The 26,104-nt window shown below is 38.6% G+C and overlaps 1 protein-coding gene across 2 annotated transcripts in view; it reads left to right on the forward strand.

Moving 5' to 3' along the window:
• The window catches only part of LOC121396607 (sialoadhesin-like), a 38,557-nt gene extending 21,538 nt beyond the window's left edge, over window positions 1–17,019 (forward strand). For both annotated transcript variants that reach the window (XM_041571712.1, XM_041571713.1), the window contains exons 5-11: window positions 3,876–4,151; window positions 5,316–5,597; window positions 7,770–7,872; window positions 8,079–8,133; window positions 11,033–11,100; window positions 15,298–15,361; window positions 16,268–17,019. In XM_041571712.1, the coding sequence (XP_041427646.1) occupies window positions 3,876–4,151; window positions 5,316–5,597; window positions 7,770–7,872; window positions 8,079–8,133; window positions 11,033–11,100; window positions 15,298–15,361; window positions 16,268–16,375 (956 nt within the window). In that variant the 3' untranslated portion in view covers window positions 16,376–17,019. The remainder of the gene's footprint in view (window positions 1–3,875; window positions 4,152–5,315; window positions 5,598–7,769; window positions 7,873–8,078; window positions 8,134–11,032; window positions 11,101–15,297; window positions 15,362–16,267) is intronic.
• The last annotated feature ends 9,085 nt before the right edge of the window (window positions 17,020–26,104 follow it).

Here is a 26,104-nt window from a genome sequence, read left to right on the forward strand (position 1 = left end):
GGAAGTAGCTAAAATGGGTAGCCATAACCCCGACAAGGAGATAGAGGCTTAGTAGCCAAGGCTTTGCCAGTGAGGGCAGCAGTGTTAGTAAGGGCAGAAATCCTGAAGGAGGGGCAAGGGAATTCCTACCCGGAGTAGGGCAGGGGGGCGTATCGCATACATCGGGCTGCTAGGACCGGGAGGTGAAAGAACCTGGAAAAGGATGGTTCTGCAACACTGGAAGCGGGGATTTGCCAAATTGGAGAAATTGAAACTCTGCAGGGAAAGGACTGACTGTTGCTGAATTGTGACAAGCTGTGCAAATGTGAGTGTGCCTTTAAATGTACGAAGTCTGGATGGATGTTGCAAGTGAGCTTTAATAAATACTTCTTTTATGAAAATCGTGGATGTGGACTATTTCCCTGGAAAGAGTTGGGAATTCTGCTCAAGTACCCCAGAGTTAACCCTTACTGGTCCAGGTAATTCAGGTTTAACCCCTAAATACCCTTACAAGCTAAGGCTCTGGTTCACTCTTATGGCTATGTTGGTAATTGCTAGTAAGCCTGGCTAGTTTCACCTGTTGCCAATCTGGCCACAGGTGATCAGTGTAAGCCATTATTCTGGCTATAAAACCCCCTGTTGGACTCATTGTCCAACGTAGGTCTAGTTCCTGGGCGTGATTTGTGTCTCATTTTCTGGTCCTGACCTTTGCCTTTTAGGGTACACTACACAAGCGTTTTCTGTGCGATCCGACGCGCTGCGCAAAAACACATTGATCCGACACGACTGTTGGATGCAGACACAGCACACGTTTTTCCGCCGCTTGTCGGATCACACAGAAAACGATTGTGTAGCCCTACCCTTAAACGTTTGCTGTATCGCTGCCTGAACCGACCCTTGCCTGTTTGACCACTCTTCTGGATCTTGACTTTGTACCGTGTTCCCACCTGGTTTGACCCCGGCCTTTTTATCCTGACTACTCTCCTGACACATGATTCTGTAATGTGCAGTGAATCAACAGAAGAGAAGATGGGAACTACTGGGGCATCTTCAGAGGCATAGGTCTTCAGTGTAAAGCTATAGTTAAATTGAAGCACTCATTGTTCAGTTTTACCAATAAATCATGCAAGTGACTCTTAAACTCCACTTAAGTTGGAGGCAGGTTGTTGCTGAACTGTACTTTTCAGGTTCAACCAATAAATGGTCACAGTGCTTCAATCAGCAATAACGGCTATATTAAAATAGTTGTTCAGCTTAAAATTAACTTTTAGTATGATGTAGAGAGTTAAATTCTGATTTTATTATTTTTATTATTTGTGTTTTTTGAATTGTATAGCTTCTTGTTTAACTCTTCAGTGTGCAATTCCAGCATCTATTTGGTTGCTAGGCTACATTACCATAGCAACCAGGCAGTTGTTTGAATAAGACATTGAATTATAAATAGCAGAGGACAGTAGAAAGATAAGTCATAAAAAGTAACAATAACAAACATTTTATGGCTGTCAATGAAAGCTGGAAAGAGTCCGAAGAAAAAGGCAAATTATTCAAAACATATGCAAAATTAAAAATGAAGACCAATTGAAAAGTTGCTAAGAACTTGCAATTCTATAACAAACTAAAAGTTAACTTAGCTTATATACTTTAGAACAGTGACACCCTCTTAAATATCCAGGAACATACTTTTAAGGATTGATGAAAAATTGATGAGGGGGCTATTCTAAGCATTTTTGTAATTTACATTAATTATTTTTTTATTCCAAGATATTAAGGGATACATGTACTGTTAATATGAATAAATTTTGTTCCAACAGCGCCACCTGCTGCTCAGTTTCCCACCAATCTGACCACCAAGTAGTCAAGGAAGTTGTCAGGAGAAAGAAAGAGGCTGATGTTCTTCTGCTTAGGAATAAAATTAGAAACCTTTCTCACATCTTTCCTAAGCAGAAGAATCAGCCTCTTTCTTTCTCCTGACAACTTCCTTGACTACTTGCTGGTCAGACTGGTGGGAAACTGACCAGCAGGTGGCGCTGTTGGAACAAAATTCATTCAAATTAACAGCACATGTATCCCTTAATATCTTGGGATTAAAAAAATAAAATAATTAATGTACAAGTGCTTAGAATAGCCCCCTCATCAATTTGACATTCACTTATTTTAAAGTTTTACTTATCCTGTAACCTTGGAAAGAGTCATCTCCTATGCTAAAGACTCACTGTCTAAATTTTTGGGGATTCCCTGAATAAAGGGCAACTATTTTATGAGTCCCTTACACCTTCTAAAGAGCTATGGGCACAATGAGCTGGTACAGAACCCCAAAACATAATATACCATTTGTGCCCTAATTCTTCAATAGTCCCATTAGGAATAACATGAAACACACACTTTATTATATAAAAACCTTAACTTTATATAAGGAAATTGTAATTTAAAGGGGAAGTAAAACAAATTTACATCACATCAAATATAACCCACTCCCATGGGAACCTATGGCAGTCCATTTCCTGGCCCTCCATGCCAGGCAAAGTCCTGCAACTCCTTTGGCAGACAAAGAGTTTCAGTCCCTTTTCCCCAAAGAGCACAATAGGTCCCAAGTAACAATAGCAGCCCAAAATACCTTTCCCTCCGGTTAGGTACTGGCTCCCTCGTGGCAGGCATCAACAACAGCCTGTGTCATAAACAGAAATCATCCTGGATCCTCTCTTTTTCTGATCACCTCCTACATGAAAGTGAAAGTAGGAATCCTCCAGCAGTAATGGCTGTGAGCACATGGCAATCTCCTTTTATAGGGCACAGCGACACCTTGTGGCTGCTTTTGGGATCAGTCATGTTGCACCAATCCAAGAGCTCTGCGCTTGGAAACTCTAGGAGACCCTGTATCCACCATGAGGCTCCAAATGAAAAGGGGAACTTACGCCTCAGGGTCCATACATAAGCATGAAAACATAGACCCATACTACAAATAATAAAACAAATAATAAAACAAATTGTAATTTCTGTTTAAACTGTTAGGCCACTAAGACTCTTCAACTTGGAAATCCACAATCCACATTTTTTTGCTAAGGTGGGTATCCCCTCTAGGAATGCAATTATAGCAATATGCTATAGTCTATAGACTCTCCCAACACCTGAATATGATTTAACTCATTATACCCCATCACCAATGGCAGACTACTAGACGTATTTACTACCCTCTGTGTAGTACTCATACTCTGACTAACCTCAAACTAGTGATGAGTGAATTTGTCCCATTTTGCTTCACCGAAAAATTCAAACAGCTAAAAAACTGCTAAAAAATTCCCAAAAATGCATTGAACTCAATTGGCGACAATTTTTTTTTTACATGCGACAATTTTTTACGCATGCAACATTTTTTTTCTCACTCCAAATGCATTAAAGTCGATGGGCTTTTTTTCTTGTACTGAATTTTTTTGTATCTGCAACAGTTTTGTCACGGTTTCAAGAAAAAAATTCATAGAGGACTAAGTGTGGAATTTTGCTGCAGATCCATATCTGGCGAAATAAAATTGCTCATCACTACCTCAAACACGTGTTATGCTTGTCCTATATCTTTATACCCTGTTTCACCACTTCCAGCCTCTATAGCTGCCCTGCTGATAAATAGTGATGGGCGAATTTATTCGCCAGGCGCGAATTCGCGGCGAATTTGCGCGATTCGCGCCGAGCGAATAAATTCGCGAAACGCCCGCGAAAATTCGCCGGCGTCAAAAAAAAATTTTTTCGAAAAAAGTCGCCGGCATCAAAAACGGGCGCCGGCGTCAAAAACGGGCGCCGGCGTCAAAAACGAGACGCCGGCGCCGTTTCGCGAATTTTTCGGCGAAGCGAAACGGCGCAAATTCGCCCATCACTACTGATAAATATTATTTCTCTTTTACCAGATTTTCCTCGAAATGTAACAGTTGTCATATTTAATGGGAAGAAGGAACTTAAAGAAGGTGACAATGTGACTTTAGTCTGTACCAGTGATGCCAACCCGGCAGCCAATGACTTTATCTGGTACAACAATAAGAGAGATGAGACTGAGGAGCTGAGAGAGGAACATGGACAGAACATAATAAATGTGACTGTTGGGTGGGACATAGAGAAATTCTCCTGCACTGCAAGGAACTCACTGGGAACTGGAGATTCCAAGATCTTCGAGCTGCAGGTTTTGTGTAAGTATTAGTGTTGCTTAAAGTTCATTGAAAATATGAAACTGTCTTCATTCTGCTTTTTACATTATTCTGCCAAAACCATGGTACTTTTGCAGAATGGTGGAGTCTTGAGGCAAATACTAGGAGCCTTTACCGCAAGGAGCACTTGTGGGGAAAAAAGCTAAGCTAAAGCTAAGAGCAGGGCATCTAAGAGCTGCAGCCTGACAGAGAAAATATACTGTACCTGCAAGGGCCAGTCTAATAAAAAAAAAACATAATTTTCCAGCCAAAAATAACCTTGCAGTTGGAGTGCCACTCATAGGGTCAGAACTAGGGGAAGACAGAAGAGACACAAGCCTAGGGTGCAATAGTGGAGGGGGCACTAGGCAAGTTATCTTTTCTCTCTGCCTACTTCTATTCCCGTGGGGGGTGCAAATCCAAACTATTGGATCTTCCATCAGACATCAGATCATCTCTAAAGTCTCACCTAAACCAAATAGATGAAAAGTGAATAATCAGAACTGTCAAAAACTACACGAGAGAACTACAGTACTAAGCAAAAAGTTAGAGGGTGCTTCTCTTTATTCTCTATCCACTTCACTTCCAGCCAGAAGGACTATAATGTAGTGATCTGTTAATCCAGTATATAAGTGAATCCCACACAACAAACAAATAGTGATGGGAGAATTTATTCGCCAGGCGCGAATTTGTGGCGAATTTGCGCGATTCACCGCCAGCGAATAAATTCGCAAAACGCCCACAAAAACTCGCGGCAAAAATTCTTTTTTTTTTAGAAAAAACGGACGCCGGCGTCAAAAACGAGACGCCGGCGTCGTTTCGCCAATTTTTCGGCGAAGCGAAACGGCGCAAATTCGCCCATCACTACAAACAAACCCTAAATGATACTATCGATGAGGTTATTTTCTTAAAACAATGTACAACAGACTACTTTGTGTTGTGGTATATTGTAATATCGTATAGCAGAGGTCTGCTTTATGGAGAGATGCTTTCAAAACACTGTCTGCATTGGTCTCTTCTTTGGATTCAATAAGCACCATGCTAAAACTCACTCCCCATCTATATTGAAATTATAATATGCTGCGCTTCACAAACCATCAATCTTTAAAAGGAGCTAAGTATGACGCTTATGATATAATATAATTGCGTTTGCCAATGTTTCTTCAGATAAAGCCAAAAATGTCACCATTAAAGGAAAAGAAGAAATGAAGGAAGGAGCAATTCTGGAACTTGAATGTCATTTCTTAGACTATAACCCACCAACAACTAACTCCCACTACAGCTACAGTTGGTATCTAAATGGGAATTGTATGAATGGACAGACTGGAAGAATATTACAGATAAATAACATTACAAAGTCCAGTTCTGGCAACTACAGCTGCAATGTGCAGAACAGAGCCGGACATTCCTATTCCCCATTATTTGTTGTCACAGTGATGGCAGTGATATGTAAGTATTATAGTGTGTGTGTTACATTAACAACTTCTGGGTTTAAATAAAGGTAATTAGGAAAATGAATCTCTTATAATAAAATAAAAAATTATAAGAAAAGGATATGTGTATCTAGAATTAAAGCTAAAGGGTCGGATTCAATTCAATAAGAAAAAACTCATGGAGGAAATTCAATTTGAGGAGAGAAAACATTTCTCCTAATTCACTTCCACTTTTCCTCCCATTGGGCCAGATTCAATTCAGTGAGAAAAAAGTTTATCCCATGAAAAGTCATGGACGGGATTCAATTTGAGATGAAATTCAATTCAGAAAAACATATCTGCCTGTTTATCAGGTGAAAACACTATGGAAAAATCTGGAACTGAATTAGGAGAAAAGTTTTTTCTACTGGAATTGAATCCGGTCCATAACTTTTCACTTGATAAACCACGAAATAACTTTTTCTTACTGAATCGAATCTGGCCCATAGACTTCAATAGAGTTTTCACATGATAAACAGCGAGATATGTTTTCCTGAACTGAACTGCATCTCAAATTAAATCTCGTCCATAGGGCAGATTCACTAAAGGGCAAATTGTCACTAGTGATGGGCGAATTTATTCGACAGACGCAAATTCGCGGCGAATTTGCGCATTTCGCCGCCAGCGAATAAATTTGCAAAACGCCCGCAAAATTTCGCCGGTGTCAAAAACGGGCGCCAGCATTGAAAAAATGGGCGCCGGCGTCAAAAACGGGCGCCGGCGTCAAAAACGAGATGCCGGCGCCGTTTCGCGAAATTCGCGAATTTTTCGGCGAAGCGAAACGGCACAAATTCGCCCATCACTAACTGTCACCAATGACCGCTTCGCACGCCTCGCACCACTTTTTTGCCAGGTGCAAATTTTCTATCACTATGCTTATTCACTAATATGCGAATATGCGAAGTTGCGCCCTAGGCGCCGAATGCTGTTGACTTTTCGCCAGCATTCCTTCGGCAGTGTGAGCATTTCATAACAAAGCTAGCGTTCATTTGTGCCTATCGAAAATTTGCTAGTGATCTTACGCTTAGGTCAATTTTTATAGGGAGGGTAATTTAAAGTTGTATGGACGTCTTTATTATAAATGTTGGTGCAAATGCTTGAAGTTACCACTTTTTATTACAAATGTCTAGGGAACCTTAATAAAGACAAGAGAGTTAATATAACGCCCTACACATGAGCCCACTGTAACATTAATGTTCCATTTGTAATGAAATGTCTGGAGAAAACCAGGTCCCCAAAAAAAGTTTGTTAGGACTTTTGCAGGCAATTAGATTAAAAAGGAAAAGTCGCCAGCGTTTTTGGAACTTTAATGCATTTTCGGCACACAGGATATGATGTAAGTGAAGACAGAAGATTGAGGAAGATCTAGGTTCTTTATAGCACTTCGCTTGGTCTGAGGTGGTGAAGTCAACTCTGGTGAAAGAGGTAACGTTCTGTAAAATCCACACTTTAGTGAATTTGCGGAGTAACAGAAGGAACAGTTGCCTGGCGATAGAGTATAAACTAATGCTAGCGAATGTCTCTTTCATAAGCGAATTGTCCCTGCGGGTGGCAACGCTGGCAAATTGTCTCTAGCGTTGGCCACTTCGTCCTTCAGTCAATCTGCCCCCATGAGTTTTCACCTTTTTCTCACTGAATTGAATCTGGTCCATTGGGAAGTCATGGATGAGATTCAATTTGAGATTCAATTCAATTCCGAAAAACTTATCTCATGGTTTATAAAGTGAAAACGCTACTGAAAAAACTGGAACTAAGTTTGGAGAAAAGTTTTTTTCCTTACCCATGCTAAACCTTTTTCTCATTGAATTCAATGTAGCCTTTTGTCTCTAAAGCTTTTCTCAATAAAAACCTCAGCAAGAAAATACAGAGGATCATCCATGATCTCTCATAAGGAATTGTGAATTGGTTCATGGGCATAGAGGGAAAATTTAGGGCAAATTTAGGGCAAATTTGCTTTTTGTCCTCGAGTTAATTTCTGGCTTCTCCAATGGTGGAACAATGGAAATAAAAAAAAAAAGGTTTCACTTACCTATGGACACAACAATGAATGTGTTATCTCTGTTTTGTTTTCATTGTGTATTAGTACATTTGTAGATTTCTTACCAACAATTAGCTGCACATTTGTATACATTTTTATTTTCTATTGCAGCTGCACAGACAGGAGAGGAACTTCCAATGGGGATTATACTCGGAGGTGTAGCTGGTGTTGTATTGGTCATACTATTGGCTCTGGCTCTATATTTATTTCTTAGGTATGTGATTAGACTCTTTTGTAAGGATAATAAAGATATATATATATTTGTGGATGTGGCAGGCCAACAGTAGTTTTTATCTTTTCTAGTATCTGATAGTAACTTAAATGAAATGTTGTTCAAATTTAAATAATTATTTTTATTTTTTACTATGGCGTTCATTGTTTTAATATTACACTGACACTTTTCCCTCTATCTACATCCAGAAAGTCAAAGAAACTGGAAGCATCAGGAGGCAGGAAAGTGGAGACCAACAGTCGGGTAAGGCCATCAAAATTCGAATTCAAATTTTTTCTAAAATTCAAATTTTTTTTTCAACTAACTCTTCAAATTTGAGTTTTAAGAAAAAAAAAACTTGAATATCAGGAATTTATAATGGGCAAAAAACTAAGAAATTCGAACGCAACAATTTATCAGGTAAAAGCTATTGAGGTCCTGTAGAAGTCAATGGGGGTTTTTCTAGGCAAAGTTCAAGGTATGCAGGTGATTTTGAGCTTTTCCTTGACAAAAATTCAACCAATTGGGACCCTAAACTTAATCAATTCAAGTTTTTTTTCTCTACATTTCTGATTTGAGTTTTGAACGTTCAAGTTTTTAATAAATCTCCCCAAATTCAAATATTCAAATATTTATTAAAGATGTTTATATAAACTATAGTAGTACTTATCTGTTATCTACTATTTATCTTGTGCTTGAATGGCTGCCCCCATGGCTACACAGCAGCTTGTTTATATAAACTATAGTAGTACTTATCTGTTATATACTGTGTGTCCTGTGCTTGAATGGCTGCCCCCATGGCTACACAGCAGCTTGTTTATATAAACTATAGTAGTACTTATCTGTTATCTACTGTGTATCCTGTGCTTGAATAGCTGCCCCCATGGCTACACAGCAGCTTGTTTATATAAACTATAGTAGTACTTATCTGTTATCTACTGTGTATCCTGTGCTTGAATGGCTGCCCCCTGGCTACACAGCAGCTTGTTTATATAAACTATAGTAGTACTTATCTGTTATCTACTGTGTATCCTGTGCTTGAATGGCTGCCCCCATGGCTACACAGTAGCTTGTTTATATAAACTATAGTAGTACTTACCTGTTATCTACTGTGTATCCTGTGCTTGAATGGCTGCCCCCATGGCTACACAGCAGCTTGTTTATATAAACTATAGGAGTACTTATCTGTTATCTACTGTGTATCCTGTGCTTGAATGGCTGCCCCCATGGCTACACAGCAGCTTGTTTACATAAACTATAGTAGTACTTATCTGTTATCTACTGTGTATCCTGTGCTTGAATGGCTGCCCCCATGGCTACACAGCAGCTTGTTTATATAAACTATAGTAGTACTTATCCGTTATCTACTGTGTATCCTGTGCTTGAATGGCTGCCCCCATGGCTACACAGTAGCTTGTTTATATAAACTATAGTAGTACTTACCTGTTATCTACTGTGTATCCTGTGCTTGAATGGCTGCCCCCATGGCTACACAGCAGCTTGTTTATATAAACTATAGGAGTACTTATCTGTTATCTACTGTGTATCCTGTGCTTGAATGGCTGCCCCCATGGCTACACAGCAGCTTGTTTACATAAACTATAGTAGTACTTATCTGTTATCTTCTGTGTATCCTGTGCTTGAATGGCTGCCCCCATGGCTACACAGCAGCTTGTTTATATAAACTATAGTAGTACTTATCCGTTATCTACTGTGTATCCCTGTGCTTGAATGGCTTCCCCCCATGGCTACACAACAGCTTGTTTATATAAACTATAGTAGTACTTATCTGTTATCTACTGTGTATCCTGTGCTTGAATGGCTGCCCCCATGGCTACACAGCAGCTTGTTTATATAAACTATAGTAGTACTTATCTGTTATCTACTATGTATCCTGTGCTTGAATGGCTGCCCCCATGGCTACACAGCAGCTTGTTTATATAAACTATAGTAGTACTTATCCTGTTATCTACTGTGTATCCTGTGCTTGAATGGCTGCCCCCATGGCTACACAGCAGCTTGTTTATATAAACTATAGTAGTACTTATCTGTTATCTACTATGTATCCTGTGCTTGAATGGCTGCCCCATGGCTACACAGCAGCTTGTTTATATAAACTATAGTAGTACTTATCTGTTATCTACTTGTATCCTGTGCTTGAATGGCTGCCCCCATGGCTACACAGCAGCTTGTTTATATAAACTATAGTAGTACTTATCCATTATCTACTGTGTATCCTGTGCTTGAATGGCTTCCCCCATGGCTACACAACAGCTTGTTTACATAAACTAGAGTAGAGTTTCTGAAGCAAGCACGCAATTTTTACAAGTGCAGGTTAACACTACAATATATTATAATTACTTTTATAATTTTATAATTACATTTTCAGTTGTAGGTGTTACTGTTCCTTTAAAAGCCAAACATAGAAAAGAAAATGATGAAGCTGTGGCCTTTCCACAAATCTTGGCATGGTGAGGCAAACTAGTCTTAAATACAAAGTTAAAAAGATTAGACCTGCTCTGCTGGGGTCATATATTCAGTTCCAGCCAAGGCATTATCTGCAGCAAGGTTTTATGTTTTCTCCAGGCCTTAGTCGGTTTCCTCCAATTACTCTTGTTTCTTGTCCCTTGTCCCATTCCAAAAACCTACAATTAGGCTAATTGATACAACTAACTAATGTGTTTTGTGGTAGGGACCATAGAGGGGAGTGATGTGAATGATACATAATCACTATAAACTAAGGAATATTTTGGTTCTAGACAGTTGACTCTGGTTCAGATATTAGACAAGGTATCAGGATCACTGGCCAAAGTCTGGGATATGAATTTAATATTTGTCAAATGTTTTTCATGGAAAACTGCTAACTTTCTTACAAAAACATCACGCGTGTATTTACAAAGCTGCTGAGTATGTTGTCTCTTCATAAATAACTTGTAATATCTGCCTTGGAGTGAAATCACTTGCTTGCCCATCATCCTATATCATTTGTATGGCCCAAAATGATGGATACAGACATCTATAGACACTGCAGCATTGCTATTTCACCTAGAGTTATAATAAATTGTCATATTTAAATCAATATAACCAGTGAATTTTCCTTTTCCAATTCAAACACTTTTTCCTTGATGATTATTATATTTTGTATCCCGCAACGAACCAACAGGATCTCCTTCCAAACGATGGACCAGAGAGCTATTACTGCAACGTCTCAGCAATTGCAGGTTCCTCAAGGTAATTCAACTAATCTGAAGAAGAAGCAGAACGTTGCATTTGGCTTTTAAAGTCTATAAGGCTGTTTATATTTTATCCTTTATAGATATCACTTTATTGCAATAGAATAGTAACTTGAAGTAGCTGTTATTTTATTGCTACAATAAGCTGTGGTATTAATCAAATGGGTCCAAATGATTCCAGCAGTTCTGTAATAGAGGTACATGGCTTTTAATTCCACAAGTCAAAGCATGTAGATACCCGGCACCCTCAACACACTACCCAGCATCCTTTAATGTTGCCTCATTATAACAGGGCACACAAACAACCGGACATGGTTAAAGGGGGTGGTTCATCTTTGTAGAACACTAGTCAAAATGATCATGCTTCTGTAGAGAACACAATCAAATGACTTTTATTATAATTTCAGTCCGGTTGTAGCAAAGAAGCTCCAAGAAATCATCAGAGGGAGGAGAATGTTTGGGCGCACACTGATATAACTACATATTTCATTATAAATATCATACAAACTAGACAGGCATGTACAGAACTCTTCATTCTAGCAATGAACCCCTACTGCACTAACTCCAACTTCTGCATGCTCAACCTGAAAAGTGTTGGAAGGGGTTGGTGACCACCTACGTGAGGAGCATATGCTTGGACCTTGAATTGCTATGTAATCTGCAAGGGATTATCTTGCAAATGGATGAAAATATTTAATACATATACATGGCATGTATGGTTTGAAATGGATTATATAATACCACCCCTATAAGATGTCTACCTCTGCCTTAACCAGAAGAAGGAGAATAATATTTTAATTTATGATGACTTGCCAAGACTTCTGTATGTTTTAATTAATACATCTTAAGGCTCACAGGCCACTTTCCAGCTGTCTGAAAATGACTCCAAACCCTCCCCCACTGAACTTTAAAAACCCAAAAGCATTCCATAATGAGGGCCTGTATTTTAACAGTTCTTATGTCGTTTATGATGCCACTACAATCCATTGTAAGGAGGATAAGAAAGTTGTGGCGTGGCAAGAAAACTCAGCAACAAAAGAAAAAAGGGGAACGCAGATATTAAAATGTGGTCTTCATCCAAAGGGATTTTCAAGTCTTGCTAATTTATATCTCAAAGAGAAAAAGAAGAAAAATTGATCAATGCACATTCCCTGGTCAACTGTCACATCAGTAATCTATGCAGATACATGTATTTACAAAGACAGGGTTTTTTAAGTTACAAAATTATGATCATAAGATTGATAAGCCACAATACCACGTCAAGGTAAAACCAATATGGCTTCCATGTGGTTGTAGCACCCCCACACACACGTCCCTTTTAATGGTGGAACAATGCCTTTGGAAATGGGTGTTGGTCTGGGAAGTTTCTCTCTCTCTCTTAAAAGCCACAAGCCGGAAGGATTAATCTCATGGAACCAATGCTGGGGTCTAGGTTATCTCTCCCCTTTGAAAGCTAATGGCGGGGGAGGACTAAGCCCTATGATGAAAACCAATGCCCAGGTCGGGAGACCTTTTATTTCAGGTAAGGCTCTTCTGCCGGGAGGCTTTAGCATTTGAAATTATGACCAGAGGTAAATAATTAGGGACCGCCATATGGGTTTTACCTTGACGTGGTATGTGGCTTATCAATCTTATGATCATAATTTTGTAACTAAAAAACCCCTGTCTTTGTAAATACATGTATCTGCATAGATTACTGATATGACAGGGGACCAGGGAATGTGCATTGATCAATTTCTCTTCTTTTTCTCTATGTCTGTAGTTAATTTGGCCAGATCAGTAGCACTTCCATTGTATTTTAGTACATTTTTATTTAGCCATGGATTGCTCCCACAATCTTTCCTTTCTGCATATTTTATATCTCACCCTGATCAGCCACTGATATGGTGGGTCACTGTTGTGGTCCTATACATGACCAAATTGCCTGTGTCGGTAGTTTTAGCTATCGGAATCTTATCTCATCCACCAGGACTCATTGATAAGGCTTTTAGCATAAACATATTTGTATATGTATATATAAAAACATATATGCTTTTATTTGTATGTCAGAAATACAGAGTTTTGGGAAGAATTCAGCCACACAGAATGTATCGGAGAAGGCTTCAAATGTGGCTTTGCAAGTCACGGCTTTTAAAGGCTACTTGTTTTACAGTTTAGATCCCATTTGGCAATAGGCTAAGATGCACAAAGTTACTTATAAGCATCCTATAGGTTGAAGAAGCTAATACAACCAAAATGTTCTATGTGGTCAGTGTTAAGTCATAGCCTGCTAGAGTAGAGATAAGGATAACTGAGCCTGGTCATCTTTTGTTCTGTATGCCTTCATGTTATACACAGAATAGTTTATGTGTCTGTATTATTATATGTAACATTATTATATTGTTTAATTTAATTATGCTTGGGACCTGACTTTCTGGATAATGCATTTTTCCATAATTTGGATCTTCATACCTTAAGTCTACTAGAAAATCATATAAACATGAAATAAACCCAATAGGCTGGTTTTGCTTCCAATAAGGATTAATTATATCTTAGTTGGGATCAACTACAAGCGACTGTTTTATTATTGCACAGAAATGGGAAATAATTTTTTAAAAAATATTTGGATAAAATGAAATCTATGGGAGATAGACTTTCCGTAATTCTGAGCATTCTGGATAACAATTTTCTGGATAACGGATCCCATACCCGTACCTTTAAGGCTCCCAATTACCTGCCTTGGATTATCTGTTAGGAAACATCTATGGGTGTCCCCTTAGAATTTACCTGTCATCAGTGTGTGTCCCCATCAGCCGTTGACTTATTCAATAGTGATCAAATCACCAGTCATAAGTCAGAGGTCAGTAGTAATTTAAAGATTTCAGTTTAAGCTTTTTTAAGTTGTGCTTTTATTCCTGACATTAAGGGGCCGATTCACCAAGGGTCAAATATCGAGCGTTAATTAACCCTCGATATTCGACTGGGAATTAAAATCCTTCGACTTCGAATATCGAAGTCGAAGGATTTAGCGCAGATAGTACGATCGAACGATCGCAGGATTATTCCTTCTATTGAACGATACAATCCTTCGAATCGTTCGATTAGAAGGATTTTAATCCAACGATCGAAGGAATATCCTTCGATCAAAAAAACTTAGGAAAGCCTGTGGGGACCTTCCCCATAGGCTAACATTGAGTTTGGTAGGTTTTAGATGGCGAACTAGGGGGTCAAAGTTTTTTTTAAAGAGACAGTACTTTGATTATCGAATGGTCGAATAGTCGAACGATTTTTAGTTCGAATCCTTCGATTCGAAGTCGTAGTCGAAGGTCGAAGTAGCCCATTCGATGGTCGAAGTAGCCCAAAAAACACTTCGAAATTCGAAGTTTTTTTACTTCGAATCCTTCACTCGAAGTTGGTGAATTGGCCCCTAAGAGGCAGATTTATAAAGGGTTGAATTTCGAATTCATGTGAGTTTTTTTTTAACTCTAATAAATTCGATTTTACTCTAAATTCGATTGGGGGGTTATTTATTAAAAAATCATATATCTAAAGCTCTGACAAATTTTACTTACACAAAAACTTGAATCAAAATTGAATCGAGTTTTTTTCGAATGTCAGGAAGTCTAGTAACATCTTCAAATTGGTCACTGGACCTCTCCCATTGACTTATACATGCATTTCGCAGGTTTTAGGTGGCGAATAGTCCCTTTCGAATTCCTAATGGGCCAGAGTTTGATCGAAAATCTAATTTGAATTTTTTTAAAACATTCGAATCGAGTTTGGGTAATCCACTAGTCAAATTTGAAGGTTTAGACCATAAAAAAATAGAAAATTTGAATTAAAATTTTTAATTCGAACCTTAATAAATGTGCCCCTTAATTGATGTTACTCTTCTGTTGCATGAAACCCATGATGTGCAGTTAAGTCATCTCAAATGACAAATACTTAATCACCTTTAAAATATCAGTTTTGAGCAACTTATTGTTTTTTTTTTTAAGTTTCCAATACTTTATTTATTAAGACTTTACAAGACTTATTTCCCTCCACTGAGTTTTAACCATCGCTACATAGAACAGAACAGTTTTCTAGAACAGTCGTTTCTGTAGAAGCAGAACACAGATCAGATATGAAGTAGCAGATCTGATGGAAATAAAGCTTCTGAACATGTTATTGGCTTCCCTTACACGCTAGCAGACTTATATTGTCTATGTCACAGGAATGGCACAGCAGGAACCCAGTTGAGTGAGATGGAGCTAGAAGATCTCTACACCAAGGCAAAGGTAAGTCGCAGAGTCAGACTGGACCATTGGCGGCCCACTGGTTTCCTGGCCGCATTTCATTTTTTTGGTGGGGCAGCTGATCGGGAAGTGGAGGCCCATGAAGGCGGGGCCACCATTTTTTTCCCCTGGTGCCCAGTCGGCCCAGTCCGACCCTGAATATGAGAAACCAACTGGTTATGGTGAGACAGGCTAAAAGGAGCCAAAAAGCCGTTCATGTGCAAAGCATGCAGCATAAGGCCTTCTGAAAACATTAGGTATTTACTTGCCACGAGCCATATCACTGCTTTGATGCCAATAATGAGAATTTAACTCTCACATAAGCCATTATGGGTGGAGACATGCAAATCACTCCTTTATGTCCCGTTGGCCAACTATGAACCCAGAACCACTGGTTTTCTAGCACAGATACAGCCTAATAATTCAGAGCCATATACCAGCAGTTCTGGGTGTAGTGCTATGGGTGAGGCATGTAAACATCTTCTGTTTTCAGGAGGCTTTTACACTGGATGGAATATGTAACGTTTCATGAAACAGCAATGACCTGTGATAATGAGATAATGAAAGACGAGTCACTGTGGAAATTAATGAGGATTTCTAGAGCATTGAGTTCTGCAAATAGACACCAACTGCTTTATTGCCTTCATATAGAATATAAGTTCTCCAATGAAAAGTATTCTGTTAGTAGCCTCCCCAAATAGAAATGTCTCCATGACCAACACACATACTTCCTGCTGCCCATCTTCCAAGATAAAACAAATTACTCTATTCCTGTTTATCTTTGTTGCTTTTTGAAGAAAGTACTGTTGGATTAAGTAACTTCAGGGGGTGAGTGCATTTGGGACAGAATTCATTTGTAAAAATAAGCTTACAATTGAATGTGTTTTCTTTTCCATAAACACAATAAAGAAACCAGAAGAGGTTGAGTACACTTTGGTGGATCATTTTCCAAGCAACAAAGCCCCTCAAATGCAGAGCTGTGCAGACGAGACAGTGTATTCCCTTGTGACCTGCTGAATTGGGAGCGAAAATTCTTCTTCTCGTGTGAAGACCAAATCTAAACATCTCAGATGGATTCCAGTGGTTTTTATTCTGTTCAAATGGCACTGACATAAGGTGGAATTGATACTGCCATTTTTCATTTACAAAAAGAAGCAAATTGGCAAGTTGTTTTCCACCAATGCCCTATTTTCACTATCAGGAATAAAAAAAACTGTGTCTGTTGCTATGTAATGAATAAGTGCAGAAGAAGTAGGAGTATCATGAGAGGGATATGGGTATATATTTTCATCCAAACTCACTCTATTGCTACTGCCTGCCTGGCTCTAACTAAATACACAGGGGTTTTTCGCTTACTAATTCAAGACAAGGGTCTTGTTCCTCATTTATCAACACTGGGCAGATTTGCACCTGGAAACCAACATTTTAGTTCCCATTGTTCTTCTTGCAGCTGGCGGCAAAAGGCTAATCATTTACTAGATGCTAGTGATGGGCGAATTTATTCACCAGGCATGGATTCCCTGCGAATTTCAGTGTTTCACCACCCGCAAATGTGCAGCGAAAATTTGGCAATGAGAAATTTGCAACGACAAAAAGAATTGTCTTGCGTCAAAATTATTCAGGCGACCATTGACTTTAAAGCATTTGGACGAAATAGTCTATAAAAATTGTCGCTCGCCTCATAATTATTTTGACGCCCATTGACTTCAATGCATTTCACAATTTTTTCTCAGTTTGCAAATTTTTTCGCCGTTTTTTGGGAAAAAAACTGGACGGATTCTCCCATTACTACTGGTTGCTATGGGTTATTGCCCAGGGTTATAGGTTACTGCCCAGGTGTGGTAGGTAGACCAAGGTGTTTAAGGGCTCTTGCACACAGGCGTTTTTTCCTGCGTCCTGAGTGCGAAAAACGAATATATTGCATTTTTGGACACAGCTAGGCGCATTTTTTTCTGTTCCAAAGGCAACCCTCTATTCTATTGATCAAGCACAAGAGAATGCAATATGCGTATGTCTAAACAAACGCACTAAAACGCAAATGGAGTAAAACGCAACTCAGAACGCTCATGACTACAGACTGGCAGAATATAATGGAATCGTTAAGCGAATGCATTTTTTCACATTCAAACCTGCTTTTTAACGAGTGTTAAACGCATAAAAATGCAGGAAAAAATGCCCGTGTGTAAGAGCCTTGCCCAACTAACCCGTCATTTTTCTTTGTAATTTGTTGGCATTTCTACCAGGACCCCACACTAAACCTACAATTAACTAGGCCCCATTCAGCCATAATCCCCTGTCTATGACATAATGTAATCTTAAAGGGTTAATTTGAGCAGCTCAAGGTATTCATAAGGGATTTTGTTGGTAAAGGGAACACAACAAATATACATATATAACCGGATTGTCGACAAAAACTTTGACTTTTTCATATTTGATGCCCAAAAACCACAAAATCTTCACATTATTGCATGAAACCCAGTGCAGATCAGGATATCTTCGGGACTCCTCCTATTGATTTCTACATGAACTTGGCAGGTCTGAGTTGAAGTACTTTTTTAATCAGACTTTTTACACCCTTGAGGTTTAATAAATCCTGAAAAATTTTAGTTTTTTTTCCCAAGGAAATAATTGTGTTTTACCCCTTTAAAAGGTCAATGGGATAAATCCGGACTTTGATAAATAACCCTTATGTAAAGGTGTCACATGCTTTGATATCTGGTCGAGCCCTGGAAGACAAATGAATAAGGAAGTTACAGACTACAGGGGTAAGACACTCCTTTTATACTTATAACCTGAAAACTATTTCTCATTCCATCATCCCTATTGGTTAGACCAACATTATAACCTCATGGGTACGAGAATAATGCAATAGCAGCTGCCAAATATTTGAGTTCAAACATGACTCAACTACCCAATTGTTTTATCAGCTATAAATATATGCGCAGGGGCAGGCTGAACAGCATTGATGGGAACCATCTGTAAATTCCATGACCAATAAATGTTATATCATTTCTCTGCTATGTTCAAGTAGATATAGGCATTATATTATTGGTCTAGTACATATACATACAGGGGTCACAAAGCTAAAAATGACTCCCCTTGCATTTCTGTGGGAAGAGGTAGAAGTATCCAGTTACCTGATGCAACTTTCCAAATTCCACATTGGGGGATAAAGTTATGATCCGGGTGTATACATTGTATCTTCTCTTAGCCAACAGGACTAGGAACCATATAGGTTTCCTAGGTTTTTTTCCCTTTTAATTTATAAAAAAGGGTTATTAATTAAACTGTGACTTTTTCGCAGAGTAAATTTTGACGTAGAAAATCCGCAAAAGACCTGGGAAAAAACACTATTTCTCCCAATTTATTATGGGGCACATTTACAAAGCTCGAGTGAAGGATTCGAATTAAAAAAACTTCGAATTTCGAAGTGTTTTTTGGGCTACTTCGACCATCGAATGGGCTAGTTCGACCTTCGACTACGACTTCGACTACGAATCGAATGATTCGAACTAAAAATCGTTCGACTATTCGACCATTCGATAATCGAAGTACTGTCTCTTTAAGAAAAATTTCGACCCCCTAGTTCGGAAGCTAAAAGCTACCGAACTCAATGTTAGCCTATGGGAAGGTCCCCATAGGCTTGCCTGTGATTTTTTGATCGAAGGATATTCCTTCGATCCTTGTATTAAAATCCTTCGAATCGTTCGATCGCAGGATTTGCGCTAAATCGTTCGACTTCGATATTCAAAGTCGAACGATTTTAATTCCTAGTCGAATATCGAGGGTTAATTAACCCTCGATATTCGACCCTTAGTAAATCTGCCCCTAAGTGTCAAAACTGCGACCAACCTGAATCCGAAAATACTCCATCTGAAACCTTCAGAGTTCATGTAAAAGTCAATGGGAGACTGAAGCATGTGAAGCTGTTTTAACCCTCACAAGTTGTTCGGAGTTTTTGGATTTTGTCGATGTTTTTTTTCTGGTTATCGCCCATCAAATGAAAAAGTCAATGTTATTCTCAATCTTGTTTTTTTTTAAATTATAAATAAGGGTAATTTGTGGGTTCTAGTTTGGTCAGATTTTTTTAATTAAAAACATGAGACTAATTCCAATTTTGATAAATAACCCCCTATATGTATGTCATGTATGTCCTTTTTTACAATATATATTTTTGCACATATTACAACTGTTCACCTTTTTTGTAAAAAATTAAATGTAAAATTTGATTGAAAATGTAGTTTTGTCCTTGTTGCTCTAACAAACCCATATAGCCAGGGAGTCAAACCTATCAATCCAATTCCATCAGGAGCACCGTTAATAATGCATTGTAGAAATTAACCAATCAGAATTGAAGGTGGATCAGACATAAACAGTGACCTATAGACAGGCCACACTATCAACAAGCATACCCAGGATAAGAACAGGAGGCTGGAGGAGTGGAAAGAGGCTGATGAGACTAAATGAGGTGCCAGGGAATAGACAAAAGTGGAGGTTAGACAGGGAGAGGCCACGGGCAAGTAGAACAGGTTCAGAGTCAGTAGTCAAGCTGAGGTTGAGATAGACAACAAGATGGAGCGTCAAATAGTAAAGTCAGAAGAAGGTAGAAGCAAAAAGGAGATAATCAGGATAAAAGGGAAAGCAAACGGATAACCAAACAAGAATTCAGGGACCTCAAAATAGGAGTGAATGCCTAGTGCCATGATGTATGGAACATCTCAACACCCTCAGTATAACAGTCCATGTCATGATACACATGATGTCCCTTAGTACTGGAGACCACATGTGCATGAACTGAACCACACGTAGGGAGGAACGGAAATGGGGAAGAAACAAACATCAAGTGGGCAGGTAAGTATCCTTACAAAGGCTTACTGGGTTAGAAAACTTGTACATGAATGAGTTTTGCAATGAAAATGAGTAGATGATATTTAGTTCCCCTTTAGACAGTGTCCATGAGGTCAGTTCCATGTTAAGGAAGAAAAGCAGCATATGACATACATAAAATAAGAAGACGATATAACTGGATGTATTTCATATTAAGATGTCTCTGGTAACTGTTTGCGCTAGCGTTACTGCGCCAAGCAAAGCAAAGTTGCATTAGCGTTGGCTAATTTGCATATGGCGGTAAGTTAAAGTTGAATGGATGTTTATGTTGCAGCAAATACATTACACTACAAAAGGAAAGGGAATCTTAATAAAATAAAATAAAGTTGTTATATTGCCCTACACATGAGCCCAGTGTATAGTTTATGTGCCATATGTTAGGAAATGTAGGGGGGGAGTTGGTTACCCCCCAAAAAATTACGCTCTTTTGCAGCCTATCACCCTGAAAAAAGGAAAATACGCCAACTAAATTTTGAGGCAGTCCTATCTACTCTATTGCACTTTGCCTGGTCTGAAGTGGCGAAGGCAGGTCTGGCGCAAGAGGTAACGTTCAGTAAAATCCGCATCTTAGTGAATTTGCGTAGTTACGTCCATTCGCCAGAGCACAAATTCACCTGGCATTAGGGAGCAAAGTACCGCTAAAGTCTATCTCCTTCACTAGTGAAATTACACCAGCGACCGTTAGTAAATCGGCGAAGTACCGAAATGACGTCACGCTGGCGAATTTTCGTAAATTTGCCCCATGGACGGGATTCAATTTTAAAAAGCAATTGAATTCAGAAAAACTTATCTCATGGTTTTTCACGTTTAAACGCTATTGAAGATTATGGGAAAAAAACTTGAATCGAATTAGGAGAAACGTTTCTTCTTGAATAGAATCTCGTCCGTGAGTTTTCACGTGATAAACCATGAGAAACCGTTTTCTCACTGAATTGAATCTGGCCCAATGGTTGAAAACGTGATACCATTACATGTATTTCAAAATGATAGAGTTAGCTAGTTAGTTAGTCTGGAGTAAAACTGTGAGTATAATATTAAATACAGTAAACACCAAAGTACCAATAAGAAAATATACATATATATATATATATATATATATATATATATATATATATATATATATATATATATATATATATAGATACACATCTTATAAGAAGTTAATTTCTCCATGTATTCTTGAAGCAGGCACACATATTCCTAGAGCTTTCCCAGTTAAACTCCTCTAGATTACTTATAAATAAATAATTTAAATTTAATGGTTTGTTCACCTTTTAATTAACTTAGAACAATATGATATAGACATGGATATTCTAAAAACAATTGCCAATTTATCTCCATTGTTTATTTTTTTATGTTTTTTTTTGTTATTTACAGTAGCTCACAAAGAAATCGTTTTTGGTTGCTGGGTCAGTGACCCCCGTTTGAAATCTGAAAAGAGGCAGAAGAGGAAGGCAAATAATTCAAAATCTTTTATAAAATAAATAATGAAAAAGTTGCTGGTATAGGCCATTCTCTCTCATTCTCAGACATGAGCAGATTCAGAATTTCTCAGATATGTGCAAAAAAGAGTAAGGGCTACTCAGAGGAATCCACAGGGCCAAACGTATAAGTTAAAAAAAGTCTTTATCAGTCATAATTAAAAGTATGAATGCATCGCCATAGGCCCTACGCGTTTTGTACCTCCAAGGTACTAAATCATGGTCAAGTACCTTGGAGATACGTGTAGGGCCTATGGAGATGCATTTATATTTTTAATTATCTATAATAAAATACTATCTATAATAAAAAGTGTTTTGTATATCCAGATATGTTAGAATACAGGGCATTCTATTCACTAACCACTTGTGAGAGGAAGGAAGAAACTTCTGAAAAACCACTTCCCTTAAAAGAACATTGTGTGGTAGATAAAGTAACTGTTAAATGCTTTGTCACTGTTCAAGGCTGGACATGAGATTAAGACTGGTATGTACTGAAGTTATTATGCTAAACATAGCACACTCACACTCTTGAGCTGTATTAAATGGGGCAGAGAGTCACGGGAGGAGGGGGTCCCACTGTATAGAGCACTGGTAAGGCCCCATCTAGAATATGCCCTACAGTTTTGTCTCCATCACTCAAACAGGACATTATTGTATTAGAGAGGGGACAGAGAAGGGCAACTAAGCTGGTAAAGGGAAAATCTTAGCTATGAGGAAAGACTGGCCAAATTGGGGATGTTCACTCTGGAGAAGAGGCGCTTAAGGGGTGATATGATAACTATGTATAAATATATAAGGGGATCATATAATAATCTCTCTAATGCTTTATTTACCAGTAGGTCTTTCCAGCTGACACAAGGTCACCCATTCCGATTAGAAGAAAAGAGGTTCCGCCTAAATATTGGGAAGGGGTTTGTTACAGTGAGAGCTGTGAAGATGTGGAATTGTCTCCCTGAATCAGTGGTACAGGCTGATACATTAGACAGGTATAAGAAGTGGTCGGATGCTTTATTCACCAGTAGCTCCTCCCAGCAGACAGGAGGGAGCCAATGAGATTAGAGGAGGGAAAGGGGTGTTACAGGGAGAGCTGGGAAGTGAATCAGTGGTACAGGCTGATACATTAGATAGGTATAAGAAGGGGTTAGATAGCTTTTTAGCAAGTAATGGAATACAAGGATATGGGAGATAGCTCATAATCCAAGTTGATCCAGGGACTAGGCCTATTGCCATTTTGGAGTCAGGAAGGAATTTTTTCCCCTCTAAGGCAAATTGGAGAGGCTTCAGATGGGGTTTTTGCCTTCCTCTGGATCAACTGGCAGATAGGTAGTTAAAAAAAAAAAAAAAAGGTTGAACTCGATGGACATGTGTCTTTTTTCAACCTTACTTACTATGTTACACTCACTGAATAATGTATGCTTTACTTGATACCACAATAGAGTTGCTATTGAGTCTTATATACTGTACATTTTCATGGTCCCCTCAAACAATTTCAACATAATTCTGCACCCATATAAATAGAATGTACAGTAATATTGACTGCATATTGACAGCTGGTCCTTAGCTGCCAGTCGGCTGGTAACACTGGTGTCAATCATTAAATCAGTGCCACATTAATGGGGAAAAAAGATGAACAGTAGGCCTAGAACCCAATAAAACAAGATTTCAGCTTCAGCAAATACTCATTTAAATAAAAATTGATGTAATCCATAGCGACCAATTAGAAAATAGCTACCATTGAAACTAACAGCTGATTGTTTACCATGGGTTTCTGCATCAAGGCATCCCCTGTTTTAGTGAATGGCTAAGAATTCCAAGTCCCCGTTGCACATGGCTCACGTGCCAGAAGTATTTTTATGAGAATCAATTAACTTAATGATGTGCATCTTGATTGTAAAGAACATAGAGGAGAGCGTACATTGTCATGTACATTGTCAAACCAAAATCAAAATCAATCAGTTGTTCTTTTAATGCTGTCGTCTTAATTCCAATGAAATTATTTCAGTTTGGGCTGGTACCATATTATCATAAGTCAAACAGCTTCCTTGTGCAAACTTCAGTCATTTCCCCTTCCTTGTTTTCCTTCCTTCCCAGTAAATATTTTATAGTCACTTGTTATTTTGTCTCGATCCAGAGAACGCCTGTCGACTGAAGATCCCAACTGATAGTCCCAACTACTAGACAATATGTCGAATGGCTTCAGAGGATGAAGTGAATAGATTTTGCATCAAAGGAAACATAAACTAGAATTGGGACCTTTGTCTTCTGGGTTTCTTGCTGTTTTCTGAACCTTTGGCTGATGAAAGATGCTGAGAAATTCCATCAATATCAGCAAGTAATGTTCATAGTGGAAAGGTCTGTTTTTCTAATCTAGAAGAAGGATGTTTAATTACCCTTAGTTGTTTTTACCATAAGTTTTTTGCAGTAACCAAATGCATGGTTGGGATTCATGGTTTGGCAAAGCCAAGAGGTGCAGGTCGGACAGCTTTGCTATATATCTCCCAAATATCTTATCTTAGGGAATTATGAATCATGGATCTTCAAGGGTGGAGGTGTTTCAAGTGGAGCGGTTCATGTCTAGGAGTTTACTGGATGGAGAAACACTGACTAATTGGGCTATACAAAGTCAAAACTTTTTTCCGCTATAATTTTACAAAAAGTATTTTGTATATATCGATAGGAGGTGCTCAAAGTTAGCTCTGCTGCAAATAAGAGCTTTCATAAAGTATCCACAAAAATAGAAACAAAAGCACACTCACTTCAAGGGTTTGCGTAAATTCAGAGTTTTCTTTTTATTTCTGGTGAGATCTGGTCAAACCCCTTCCAGTAGCACTTGATGAAGGGGCTTGACCCCGAAACGTTTGCTGAGATCTCACCAGAAATAAAAAGAAAACACTTTGAATTTATGCACAAGCCTTGAAGTGAGTGTGCCTTTGTATCTAATTGGGCTACAACATAAACAATTTAAGTTTATTTAATGCCAGGTGAGCTTTTAAGGCTACAGTATATTATGGCACATACTAACTGCTTATCTCTTGGCTCCTTGTTTATTTGAAGGTCTCTATTCAGTGTTGCTTTGTGCTTTTCATCTCTCTTCTGGATATTTTGGTTTCCAACTTTGGACAATATCTGATGCCTGTTTGCCTTTGACCAGAGCCTGTTATCCGTATTTATTTGACCACTTCCTTCCCCAATCATTTGTCCTTTTCCCTTAGTATTCACTTCATACTTGCCTCCTCTCTCTTTTTTATAAAGACACATGGACATTCTTAAGCCTGTTCAGGTTAAAAAGGTTCAATGCCCCTCAACAACCCTTGTGTACTTCTATAGTCAAGAGAAAGAAAAAGGGCAGAACCCAACAATGTTTTCGTAAGATATTCGGTGCTTGTGTATAGTGAAAAACAAGCTGACCGTTATAGGCAGAAGACTTGGATATCAGACAGCTCGTCGATGGAGCTGGCCGGAAAATAGGACATTGTTAGAGCTGAATCATCAGATATAGGTAGAATTCTATTGTTTTTCTCTGTATATCTTACAATTACACGTGTATTTGAACGAACAATCTATCTTGGAAAGATCTTTAGTTTTGTCTATGGCCACCTTAATGCACAAGTCAAGTCATACAAGACATTTTCTCTCTCTCCATTAAATAAAGTCATATGGAGATTTTCCACAATGGGACAATGGGGTCTCTCTATACTTTGAGGCTTGTTCCTAAGGAAAATGCCTGACACCATGCTTAAGTCCTGGAGGCTGCAGAGTACTGGAGCTCAACTAAAAAGGAAGAGCAGGAGCTATAGGTGAAAGCAAATGGACCAGACCCCATTGCTGGGTTTTGCACCTCCCAACAACTTTACCTCAGTCTCACTTACCTTTAAAGGAGTGTGTAGAACATCATATTAGCACATTAGGTGATAGATATAAGAATGAGTGAAATCTGGTGCAGCACAATTATGTGTTCGTCATGTTTTGCACTTGGTTGCAGAGGGCAAGAGGGCAGTTGCAGAAGAACATGGCCTCACAGTGGAAAGGATAAACAGTTTTAAGAGAGCTTCAATCTACTTGTGAAATAATGCGCTTAGCCTTAACAATTCTGAGGGTTTGTTTCCTAAAGTGTTCTGGATTAGTGCAACTACAAGAATTTCTCTGGAACACAATAAAAAAACTGCAGGAGATTTATTTGCAGAGCGCAACTTTTTTTGGCGCAACACCTTTCTCAAGTCAATTTGTGGCCTGAAACATTGCAGTCTGAAATAAATCTCGCAAGGGTTTACTGTGCAGTTTTGTCTTGTGGCCAGTGAAATTCTTGTGGTTTGTGTTGAGGGTGCCGATCCATCATTGAGCACCAGGCTACACCTCCCTTGTGGGAGGGTAAAGATGT

The sequence above is a fragment of the Xenopus laevis genome, chromosome 7S (assembly GCF_017654675.1).
Source record: "Xenopus laevis strain J_2021 chromosome 7S, Xenopus_laevis_v10.1, whole genome shotgun sequence".
NCBI lineage: Eukaryota > Metazoa > Chordata > Amphibia > Anura > Pipidae > Xenopus > Xenopus laevis.